Here is a 12,677-nt window from a genome sequence, read left to right as displayed (position 1 = left end):
GAAGGAGACAGGGATGGAGGGAGGAAGGGAGAAGGAGACAGGGAGGGAGGGAGGGAGGGGGAGAAGGAGACAGGGAGAAGGAGACAGGGAGGGAGCAAAATGGGGGGGGAGGGGGGGGGAGGGAGGAGGGAGAGGGGAGGGAGGGAGGGAGAAGGGAGGGGGGGAGGGAGGGGGGAGCAAAAGACAGGGGGGGGATGGGGGAGAAGGAGGGGGGGAGGGAGAGAAGGAGACAGGGAGGGAGGGGGGAGAAGGAGACAGGGAGGGAGGGGGAGAAGGAGGGGAGGGAGGGGAGAAGGAGACAGGGAGGGGGGGAGAAGGAGGCAGGGAGGGGGGGGGATGGGGGAGAGAAGGAGACAGGGAGGGAGGGAGGGGGGAGAAGGAGACAGGGAGGGAGGGGGAAGGAAGAAACAGAGCTCCATGGAACATCTGGATTTTATTAGCAGCCATTGGGAAAATGTGAAAAGGACGTTTTTTCCCTGTGAGTAGCGATATGCTGCATGTAACCACTTCACTGCCGAGGGACGTCCTCCCTGAAGAGAACAGATGGCCGCTAGACTTCAATACAATTATATCAATAACAGTCATCACTGCCGTCAGCGCCACATGACAAGCACACAAAAGTGTGTAGAGGCAGGGAACCGAAACTTGTCTCACAAGTGCTGTTGTGTTGGGTGGGAAGGAAGCCGACTCTGAAACGCAGGTCCCTCGTCAGGACGTTTTCATCACCATCATCCTGAAGTCGCATTCACAGTTCAAATCAAGAGCTGGCTTTTCCACCAGACCGCCAATAACATCACATTACCCAGAAACAGCAAACAGAGGGGGAATGGAGAGAGGTGGAGGAATAAACAGTCATGTAGTCAGTAAATGAATAAACACAAAGATGTAAGGGAATACACACTGGTGCACTGAACAATTCAGAGACTGGGAGTCCTATTTAAACATAAACAGAGAAGTAGAGAGTAGGGAGTAGAGAGTAGAGAGTAGGGAGTAGAGAGTAGAAAGTAGGGAGTAGACAGTAGGGAGTAGAGAGTAGGGAGTAGGGAGTAGAGAGTAGGGAGTAGAGTAGGGAGTAGAGAGTAGGGAGTAGAGAGTAGGGAGTAGAGAGTAGGGAGTAGAGAGTAGGGAGTAGAGAGTAGGGAGTAGAGAGTAGGGAGTAGAGAGTAGAGAGTAGGGAGTAGGGAGTAGAGAGTAGGGAGTAGAGAGTAGGGAGTAGGGAGTAGAGAGTAGAAAGTAGGAGTAGACAGTAGTGAGTAGAGAGTTGGGATTAGGGAGTAGAGAGTAGGGAGTAGAGTAGGGAGTAGAGAGTAGAGAGTAGGGAGTAGAGAGTAGGGAGTAGAGAGTAGAGAGTAGGGAGTAGAGAGGAGAGAGTAGGGAGTAGAGAGTAGGGAGTAGAGTAGGGAGTAGAGAGTAGGGAGTAGAGAGTAGGGAGTAGGGAGTAGAGAGTAGGGGGAGTAGTAGGGAGTAGAGAGTAGGGAGTAGAGAGTAGGGAGTAGAGTAGGGAGTAGAGAGTAGGGAGTAGAGAGTAGGGAGTAGAGTAGGGAGTAGAGAGTAGGGAGTAGAGAGTAGAGAGTAGGGAGTAGAGAGTAGGGGAGTAGGAGTAGGGAGGAGAGAGTAGGGAGTAGAGAGTAGAGAGTAGGGAGTAGAGTAGGGAGTAGAGAGTAGGGAGTAGAGAGTAGGGAGTAGAGAGTAGGGAGTAGGGAGTAGGGAGTAGAGAGTAGGGAGTAGGGAGTAGAGAGTAGGGAGTAGGGAGTAGGGAGTAGAGAGTAGAGAGTAGGGAGTAGAGAGTAGGGAGTAGAGAGTAGAGAGTAGGGAGTAGAGAGTAGAGAGTAGGGAGTGGAGAGAGTAGGGAGTAGAGAGTAGGGAGTAGGGAGTAGAGAGTAGAGAGTAGAGAGTAGGGAGTAGAGAGTAGGGAGTAGAGAGTAGAGAGCAGGGAGTAGGGAGTAGGGAGTAGAGTAGGGAGTAGAGAGTAGAGAGTAGAGAGTAGGGAGTAGAGAGTAGGGAGTAGAGGAGTAGAGAGTAGGGAGTAGGGAGTAGAGAGTAGAGAGTAGGGAGTAGAGAGTAGGGAGTAGGGAGTAGAGAGTAGGGAGTAGAGAGTAGGGAGTAGAGAGTAGAGAGTAGGGAGTAGAGAGTAGGGAGTAGGGAGTAGAGAGTAGAGAGTAGAGAGTAGGGAGTAGAGAGTAGGGAGTAGAGAGTATGGAGTAGAGAGTAGGGAGTAGAGAGTAGCAGTATTGGTTCCTTGTTTTCCATGTTGTTCTACCTTTCTCCCAGGCCATGCCTCATGCCTCATGTCTCAGACATCTGAGTACTGTATCCGCTGTCTCTGACTGATGCAGACGAGGGGGGAGCGGATCTCTCCTGTGTATTAGACCGTTTTACACGGACCCTGTCCTGGTCTGTCCTGGTCTGTCCTGGTCTGTCCTGGTCAGCTCATGTCCTCTGCCCAGTAACTCAGTGGTAACTAGGTCAGCCCAGGAACCAGTGTGTCTGGCCTCATCCCTCTCTCCTCTCCTCCTCCTCATATGGATGAATGGAGTGTCTGAGGACCTCCCTCCTCCTCCTCCTCCACACAGCTGGGGTCTCAGCCATTACACACCACATGGGTCACCACTGCACTGCCGCCACACCCTAAATGGTTTTAACATATATTCTGTGAGTTATTACTGTATGCGCTGTGAGACTCCTGCCGTCGCTCAGTCTAACTTTTCCTATGTTGTCTATCTTTCATTCCACACACACACACACACACACACACACACACACACACACACACACACACACACACACACACACACACACACACACACACACACACACACGTTCACACACACGCATTTTCTCCCTGGGCCTTTCAGTTCTCGATTTTTAAACAGACATTTATTCCCCACTGAATGTTTGTTTTTACTAAACATATTTGTTCAGCCTAGTCTGTGTAGCATCGCAGTGATTCTCAAGTAACAGGGTAACGTTTGTATTTGTTTCTGCTTGTTCCGTGCTTGTACATTTCTGTGGATGGGGCTGGGGGTGTTCTCTCTCCAAGGCTCTCTCCTACCATGTCATTAGTGAACCTAAAGCCTCTGAACTCTAAATCAGCTCAAGATGATCCCAAGTCTGGTTTCTAACACACACACACACACACACACACACACACACACACACACACACACACACACACACACACACACACACACACACACACAGACACACACACACACAGAGAGAGAGAGACAGACACAGAGAGAGAGACAGACGCAGGCACAGACACAGAGAGAGAGAGCGAGAGAGAGAGAGAGAGAGAGAGAGAGAGAGAGAAGAGAGAGAGACAGATTGGTGGCTGGGCTGTCTGCCATTCAGACAGGTTGACTGAGTTCTCCCAGCCAGTAGGACATTTACATCATCATCACAGCCAGGCTCCTCCATCCAGCATGTCTGATCTCTATCTAACCCACTATCCCTCTGCTCCAACATCTCACTCCCAGCAGACCTAGTATATTCTTTATGGTGCCTCCACCCACTCCCAGGCTAAGGGGGATATGCAGGCCCAGGGTCTCTGTCAATCTCTGGGTCAGGAGAGGGGCGATGGGGATAGGGAGTCTGGAGCGGGGCTAGGGAGAGGGGTGCGGGGGTCCCTGGGTGCGGCGTCCTGGGGCCGAGGCGCAAGGCTCTAATCCCCATGTTTTGATGTGAGGCCTGTGTTTGTGTGGACTACTCAGCGGCCTGATGGGGAGCAGATGTGGGAAGGGAGGCGGGCGGGCACCGAGCCAGAGCAGCTGGGAGAAATTAAAAACAACAGCATTCCTGGAGACTGGGGGAATTACAGAGGAAGGGAGAGCGCGAGAGACAGGGAGAGATTTCGGGGTATGTGTCACAGAGAGGAGCCCATTTGGAGAGAGGGAGAGCGACAGAGGAGCAAGAGAAGAGCACCTCAGAGTCTGTCCATGTCTAAGGCACAGTTACAGTAGCTCTGTTATAATGGTGAAGGATAGGCCATGTGAATACAGAGACACTACCAGCATCCAACCAGGCTCTTCGTGGCCTGTCATGACGTGATGGTTTCTTGTGTGTTTGGTGGTTTTAGTGAAAGCACATGTCCTGGAAATCTATCAAGAGACCCAGAAATAGCTCCAGAATGACAAACTGGAGTGTGATCTCGTACTGAATCGTTTTTCTTCTCGTTTGTAGCACACTAGGAGAGGGCTGAACTGAAAACATTTTTAGAACACCGAATGCTGACTGACCGTTCCTTCCCTGAAAGCCATTTTTAGGCATGATTACGGGAAACATACAGCTGTGTACAGGAGAGACTGACAACAGTATAATTATCAAAAGCTTTTGACTGCACACTGTGTGCTGCAGCTAAAGCCAGAGATGGCGCCGGGCTCCCAAATCCTCAGGGAGTCTATGAAGCAGCATTGTATCCTGGGTAAAAATCTATTTTCCGTATTGATTACCGTGTAGATCCACTTGGAGTGGGAGATAAAAGGGCTGCATGGAAGGATCAGAACGTCCTGTACCACCCCCCTGAACAGGATCCACTGTGGTGCTCCGGTGCCATGGTTCCTTAATTAGACAGAGGAAAACACCAGCGAAGGCAACAGGACACACGCTGTGGTCAGGTGGACAGACAGCTCTACCCAGGAAGTCTGGACCCTCAACTCTGTTTCTCTCTTGTCTTTACTAGTCTCTCCATCTCACTCTGTCTTTCCCTCTCTGTTTCTCACCTTGGGGCAAGTCTTCCTGTCCTTCAGCACAATGGGAGCACAGAGGGCCACAGATGGGGGGCCAATTGCGCCCCGACTACACTAGGCCAATTGTGCGTCGCCCCACGGACCTCCCGGTCGCGGCCAGCTGCGACAGAGCCTGGGAGCGAACCCAGAGTCTCTGGTGGAACAGCTGGCGCTGTGATGCAGTGCCTTAGACCACTGCGCCACCCGGGAGGCCAGAGAAGACTTTCTAATGTATTAAAAGTGAAATCCAGAGTGTGTGTGGCGTGTGTGTGTGTGTGTGTGTGTGTGTGTGTGTGTGTGTGTGTGTATGTGCGTCCTTTAGCTGGTCAGATTAAACAGCTGTGAGTAATCTCACGGTAGTTGCAGACAGGCCAGGAGGGCAGGACTCCTCCCTCTCTCCTCCCCTCGCCCCAGAAGTCTCGGCCCTCCCAGCCAGGTCGTGGTCACTCCCAGAACCCCCCCGGGAGCCATAGCAGCATTTGCCATGTGGAGGAACTCTCCTTAAGGATTCAATTAAGATCCCTGATTAAGGCATGCTTTCTGTCAAAAGAGGTCCACTGTGTCAATCAAATCACAGACAGAGGGTGGGTCAAGATTGTTCAGTTGTCATGGAAATTGTGTGCGTGTACATTATGGGATTCAAGTGAAATGACCAATCAGTGATCGTCATGCAGTATAAACTGACAAGCATTTTTTAAAGGAACAAGAACCCAGGCAGAGAGTTTTGTGTGCGGTCCTCTTGAGTTGCTTTGTTGTTGTTGTTGAAGTCAGTCAGTAGAGCTACAATAGCTCCTAAACAGGAATACTGTTTGTTGAGTGTGGTGACAGATGGACGAGCGCTGCCTTCGCCCTCCTCCTCCTCTGACAGACAGACAGACAGGAGGGGAGGGCCAGGCATGGTACCTGTATACATTTGTCCCTGGCAGGGAGCGGGGACATTGCAGCCACACAGGCAGAAGCCACCAGCTCAGCAGGGCTCCAACTCTAACACTTTGTTGTGTTTAGGGGATCGGAGCGGTGGCCTGGCGAGCGTCCCTTGTGTTTGCGGGGACCACAGTCACAATGTCAACGGCCATTGGAGCTTCTCGAATCTAGAATAACACTCTTGAAAATCAGAGCCTACATGCGTATATGGAAATAGGCCAGAGGAGAGTTTAAGAGAATGCCAACTGTGGAAGGAATACTGTGGAAGGTTTCCATTCATAAACCATTGCTCTGGAACACACAGTGTGCCCTGCATGGTTTTGTCATATCAGCATACTACTAGGGCCAAAAGTAGAGCACTTTGTTTGTGCCAAAGAGCCCAAATTAAACACAATATTCTGGTATATTTATTTATGTCACTCAGAATCATTCACTTAGTTTACATATAGCACATTGGTTAACTACTGTCGTTTGGGATTACATATGCAATGGTTACTGCAAAATAGTCTTCAAAAAGCAAACACAAACAGGAAGGACCTAATTAAACTGAATGTCTGTGATTTGGCATTTCAGTTTGAGACCATAGGTGAATCCGAGTGTCTGCTGTGTTCTTTAGTGGCCCAGGGTCTGGTTGCGCTGTTTGAAACTCAAACCCTGGTACAGTTGTGAGTCTGTGGTGTGAAACACAAAGTTCAGCCAGACTGGTGGGTGGACGGAGGGAGGGCCTGTAGCCAGCAGCAGAAGATCTGAGTTTAGTTGTCTGAGAAAGAGCAGTAAGGAGATGTGCCTGTCCGTCCTGGCTGTCCGTCCTGGCTGTCCGTCCTGGCTGTCCGTCCTGGCTGTCCGTCCTGGCTGCAGAGGTGACTTCCGTCCTGGCTCCCCTGAAACACTTTGGCCTGAGGACCCCCCTCCCCAGAAACACTTTAACCCTGAGGACCCTGCACCCTCCTGCACCATCCTGCAGCTGCTCTCCCTGGAGGTCAAGACCTAATTATCCTCCTGTTGCTCGTTTGGCAGTCACCCGATGTGTTTGGTTATTTTTGCACTTGACAGTGGTGGGCGGCAGCGCTGCAGCTTAGCGGGTGGGGTGGGTTGGGGTGGGGGTCTGTTCCAAACATGGCCAGGAGTACTAGAGCTACATGCTAGTGGGGTGCCTGTAGGTCTATGAGGTGAGCTGCTCCCTGCGTGCCCCGACATGATCCTGCTGTCCGAGTGGAGTTAACAGTGGAGTGAACCCTAAGACAGCCGATAGAGAACGCCTGGCTTGAAACCTTCCTCCTCGGCACATGCCTCTGTACTGGTCTAATGCAGATACTGGGTTCAGGGCTTGCAGGGTATATACACTATATAAGAGCGGTGGGTACACGCACTCGAATATGCGCGCACACAGTCTCACACACTGTAAAGCTATCTTCTCAGTGGCTGTGAAAGCCATCACACTCGGCAGCTCATGTTTTTGTAGCAGAAGGATCTCATTCCACCCACATCCCTCTGACGGCTGCTGCTTCCCGTTACACTCAGTGTTTACCATGGAGCATTTAACACTGAATACTCCGACACTGAGTCAGGGCTGATCATGCTCACTGGATAATGTGTATGCTTGACCCCTGCAAAATATATTAGAAAGATTATTACATTTTATCCATATTATTTCAAAGAACAAACATTATTTTGAATGAAAAAGTATGTGATTATGTGTAAATGATGTATTTGAGATTGCAATCAATAGACCTTTTAATACATCAAAAAGATAACTGACATTTTCAGCCTTCTCTCTGCAGCTTTGCGTAAGAAACTACAAGAGTTGTTGTGGTCGTAGTAGGAGGCAGAAAGAGTGCCAGTGTGGGGACTGGGCAGTGACAAGCCAGTGTGGGGACTGGGCAGTGACAAGCCAGTGTGGGGACTGGACAGTGACAAGCCAGTGTGGGGACTGGGCAGTGACAAGCCAGTGTGGGGACTGGGCAGTGACAAGCCAGTGTGGGGACTGGGCAGTGACAAGCCAGTGTGGGGACTGGGCAGTGACAAGCCAGTGTGGGGACTGGGCAGTGACAAGCCAGTGTGGGGACTGGGCAGTGACAAGCCAGTGTGGGGACTGGGCAGTGACAGTGTGGGGACTGGGCAGTGACAGTGTGGGGACTGGGCAGTGACAGTGTGGGGACTGGGCAGTGTGAGGACTGGGCAGTGACGAGCCAGTGTGGGGACTGGGCAGTGACGAGCCAGTGTGGGGACTGGGCAGTGACGAGCCAGTGTGGGGACTGGGCAGTGACGAGCCAGTGTGAGGACTGGGCAGTGACGAGCCAGTGTGGGGACTGGGCAGTGACGAGCCAGTGTGGGGACTGGGCAGTGACGAGCCAGTGTGGGGACTGGGCAGTGACGAGCCAGTGTGAGGACTGGGCAGTGACAGTGTGGGGACTGGGCAGTGACGAGCCAGTGTGAGGACTGGGCAGTGACGAGCCAGTGTGTTGACTGGGCAGTGACGAGCCAGTGTGGGGACTGGGCAGTGACGAGCCAGTGTGGGGACTGGGCAGTGACGAGCCAGTGTGGGGACTGGGCAGTGACGAGCCAGTGTGGGGACTGGGCAGTGACAAGCCAGTGTGGGGACTGGGCAGTCACAAGCTCGTGTGTCCCTGTGTATGTGGGAGGCGGCAGAGCACGGCAGCCCTTGTCCTATCTCCTGGAAAAGGCGAAGCCACCTGACCGCTCCAGGCCATCCCGTCCCACCTGTCCCCAACCGGAGCAGCCCTACCTTGCCTTGTTTGGTCCCTGCTGTGGGCCTCGTTTCAGCCTCGTAGAAGTGTCTCTGTGATGGACGGCGGCAGATCCAGCTGCACTTGTCACTGACTGTCAAGCGCCTGTCCATATGGAGGACGAGAGGGGACAGGCGGGGAGTGTCAGTGGGACTGGGGCGGAGGGGTGGGGAGGGGGGTCCCGTCAGCAGCAGCTGAGTGGACCAGCAGGTGTTACTTTATCCAAGAGCTGTAATGTTTTGCGTGTCGTTCCAAGCCCCCATCTCTCTATCTCTGTCTCTCTACTGTAGTACGACATCGTTCACAGAGGCTACGGCCCAAACACTTAAAAGACACACCATCGTCCACTTGCCCTCGCCTTATGCCCTTGGGGGAATCCCCGTCGCCATCTTGGAGGGTGGTCCAAATGATTAGCCAAGCAAGGGAAGTTTGCAACGTAAACCCTCGTTTTCCGTCGGCTTTGCGAGTGTACAATTATCCGGGGCCTGAAACTCCCCACAATTCAATTCGCGACGGTTGTACATCCGCTAAGAAAAGTCTGTGAAAACTTAACTTAAAAACAACATCAACGGAGAAGTCAACATACAAGTGTAAGTAAAAACCAATGCAAATAGGTTAGAAATGTTGCTACTACGTAAAAAGTAAATATGTTTTTGTTTGGGTATCTTTTGGAAATTGTAGAATAAAATATTTTCCTTCAGAAGTTTCAGCTAGGCAGGCTAACGTTTGTTAGATAATTAATTGGCTAGCTATCATACAGTAGGCGTATATTAATAATGATGTATTTAATATAAGTAGACATGCACTCATAATTGAATGTAGTGCATATAAAGGAACCACAAGCCACTGGTGGCTGAAAACACAATCATCACGGGATGAACGAGTGACAAATTTCTGGCCAAGGGTGTTTAAAAATCATTCCTTCCTCCCTCGCCCCTTGCCCTGCAAGTGTATACTCGCCAGACGTCATGATACGTCATCAGAAGTGTCCACTAATTTGAGGGCTGAGGGGACAGGATGTGTCTTTTAAGTGTTTGGACCACAGCCAGAGTCTCTGCAGCAGAAACAAGACCTCACAGCCAGGCCATCAATACATTCTCTCTCATAACAAATCAGTGGGTCTTGAGTGGGTGTCAGATAATGGAAGCAACACTGATCAATAAATACAACTTGCTATTAAGATTTTTTTTCTGAGAATTAAATTGCTTGTTTGGGTCTGATTTTGATTGTGTTCGGTTCTTTCCCTGGATGTCTGCATCTGGGGGCAGATATACTGTTGGTGTCTGATGTGTCTTTCATGTTTGTCTCTTTGTAAACCGTCTCTCTCTCCTTCTCTTTCTTTCTTTCTTTCTTTCTCTCCTTCTCTTTCTTTCTTTCTTTCGCTCTCTCTCTCTCCTTCTCTTTCTTTCTTTCTTTCGCTCTCTCTCTCTCCTTCTCTTTCTTTCTTTCTTTCTCTCTCGCTCTCTCTCTCTCCTGCAGGTAGCACAGAACAGAAGGTTGGAACAATGCCCGATTCACCTGCTGATGTCAAAACCCAGCCCAGGTTGACTCCGCCCACAATGCCACCTCCACCCCCGGCCGTCAGCCAGGCACCCAATCGCAACGCTTCATTCACACCCACCACCAGTAGGTCAAGTAAGGCATTTTTGTAATTCATTATTTCTCTGTTTGCACTTTGCACCCAAATAGGCACTCTAAAATATGTACGCATGCGATCTTTCAATTTCAAAAATACTTCTATCATATTTTACATAAACTATGTAAACATAAACTACTATTCTGTATTGCTACCATGTGTGTTTCCCTTGAATGCCTGAATCCTCTTTGTAACTTTATAAAGAACCTTGTAAATTCCCTGAGGTAGTACTATGTATCTATCTTGAAGGTGCTTTGTGCTTCATTGAGCCAGGCAGGATGTGAACAGAATAGTGAGCTGGTTGGAGTGCTGCATCAGCTCTTCTCTGTCATTGGCACGGCTCTACCTCTGCGTCTGTTAGGCTGTTAAGAAGGGAACCTGCCTGGGCTGCAGGGGAAACAGGCTGCCACAGGCTGCTGCTGGGCTCCATAGCCCTGGCTGTGGGTTTCTTGATGATAGCTTCAAAATGACGAAGACTTCAGTCACTTGTGTGTGTACAGGTAGAGTCCCGTTTGGAACAAGTGTCTTGGAGTATGTGTGAGAATGGCTGTGGCATTGTCTCAGTGTGTGTGTGTCTGTGTGGGGGCTTGTTTACTGGCTGTAGTGGTACAGGGGGCATTGCTCGGCTCACCGGGCTACAGACCACTTTCTCCCCTATATAACAATGACAGGCCGTGTTGTTTCACCTGTTGTAAAACAGTGTAGCTCGCTCTCCCCTCTAAAACCAGAACACAAGTGGCAGGTCACATGGTTAGCCCACTTGAGTGCCGACTGATCAGGCACCAATGGACAGATTAGATTCGAGGGTAGAAATGAGAGGAACTGTATACTGGAACATATATTCAAACACCATCTAACACACGGCAGGGTAGCCTAGTGGTTAGAGCGTTGGACTAGTAACTGGAAGGTTGCGAGTTCAAACCCCCGAGCTGACAAGGTACAAATCTGTCGTTCTGCCCCTGAACAGGCAGTTAACCCACTGTTCCTAGCCGTCATTGAAAATAAGAATTTGTTCTTAACTGACTTGCCTGGTTAAATAAAGGTAAAATTAAAAAAACACACTGTTGGTGTACTGCCATATGCACTCCAACAAACTGGGGGAGAAATGAAATTCCCTGCAGATTGAAATGTTTTCAAACATATTAGGGATGGGTGGTACTCAGATCGTCATACCATCCTTCTCTCATCTCCGCCCTTCTCTCATACCGGGATATACGGTCATACCGTTCTTCTCTCATACCGGGATATACGGTCATACCGTTCTTCTCTCATACCGGGATATACGGTCATACCGTCCTTCTCTCATACTGAGATATACGGTCATACCGTCCTTCTCTCATACCGGGATATTATACCGGTATACATACCGTCCTTCTTTCATACCGGGATATACGGTCATACCCGGGATATACTTCTCTCTCTCATACCGGGTCATTTATACGGTCATACCGTTCTTCTCTCATACTGAGATATAAGGTCATACCGGGATATACGGTCATACCGTCCTTCTCTCATACTGAGATATACGGTCATACCGTCCTTCTCTCATACCGGGATATACGGTCATACCGTTCTTCTCTCATACTGAGATATACGGTCATACCGTCCTTCTCTCATACCGGGATTTACGGTCATACCGTCCTTCTTTCATACCGGGATATACGGTCATACCGTTCTTCTCTCATACCGGGATATACGGTCATACCGTCCTTCTCTCATACCGGGATATACGGTCATACCGTCCTTCTCTCATACCGGGATATACGGTCATACCGTTCTTCTCTCATACCGGGATATACGGTCATACCGTCCTTCTCATCATACTCTGGGATATACGTGTCATACCGTCCTTCTCTCAGATATACGGTCATACCGTCCTTCTCTCATACCGGGATATACGGTCATACCGTTCTCTTCTATACGCATACCGGGATATAAGGTCATACCGTTCTTCTCTCATACCGGGATATACGGTCATACCGTCCTTCTCTCATACCGGGATTTACGGTCATACCGTCCTTCTCTCATACCGGGATATACGGTCATACCGTCCTTCTCTCATACCGGGATATACGGTCATACCGTCCTTCTCTCATACCGGGATATACGGTCATACCGTCTTTCTCTCATACCGGGATATACGGTCATACCGTTCTTCTCTCATACCGGGATATACGGTCATACCGTTTTTCTCTCATACCGGGATATACGGTATTACTGGCTTAGTACACAAGGTGGCGCCAAAAAAACAAACATTGGGCATCTATTATCAGAATGCTAACAAAATTAGCTTTATTGAATTTCAATGGAGGCTGCTAGCTAAATATGCTAAGGAGCGCAAAATGAAAATCAACTAATTGCAGAGACAGGCAATCCTGCTAAGAAATGTATACATATATAGGTAGGCGCTACCGAATGTCATTTTTGGTGAGTTTGGACATTTACAAGCGAATGTGGACGAGAGACATTGTCCAAATGAACAAAGTTCCGACGCGTGCTTGTCTTAAGGAAGAACAGTACTGGAAATCAAGATGGTGGAAGCTGTACAGATAACTCATCCAAAGTGTTTTGACTTCTCAAACATGGCAGAAAGCTAACACAGTATGATTCCCCGTCACCTTATTAGTTTAGCCACTTACTTAC

General features: G+C 49.8%; 1 protein-coding gene across 7 annotated transcripts in view; it reads left to right on the top strand.

Moving 5' to 3' along the window:
* LOC135547694 (protein CBFA2T3-like) overlaps positions 1–12,677 on the top strand; it is a 60,301-nt gene that overhangs the window by 23,877 nt on the left and 23,747 nt on the right. For 3 of the 7 annotated variants that reach the window (XM_064976964.1, XM_064976936.1, XM_064976949.1), the window contains exon 2: positions 9,882–10,033. In XM_064976964.1, the coding sequence (XP_064833036.1) occupies positions 9,882–10,033 (152 nt within the window). Of the gene's footprint in view, positions 1–9,877; positions 10,034–12,677 lie in introns of all 7 variants that reach the window. The other 4 variants (XM_064976942.1, XM_064976955.1, XM_064976979.1 and 1 more) reach the window with 2 other exon arrangements.

The sequence above is a fragment of the Oncorhynchus masou genome, chromosome 1, assembly GCF_036934945.1.
Source record: "Oncorhynchus masou masou isolate Uvic2021 chromosome 1, UVic_Omas_1.1, whole genome shotgun sequence".
In the NCBI taxonomy this organism is placed as follows: domain Eukaryota; kingdom Metazoa; phylum Chordata; class Actinopteri; order Salmoniformes; family Salmonidae; genus Oncorhynchus; species Oncorhynchus masou.
This window is presented reverse-complemented; position numbering and strand designations above follow the sequence as displayed.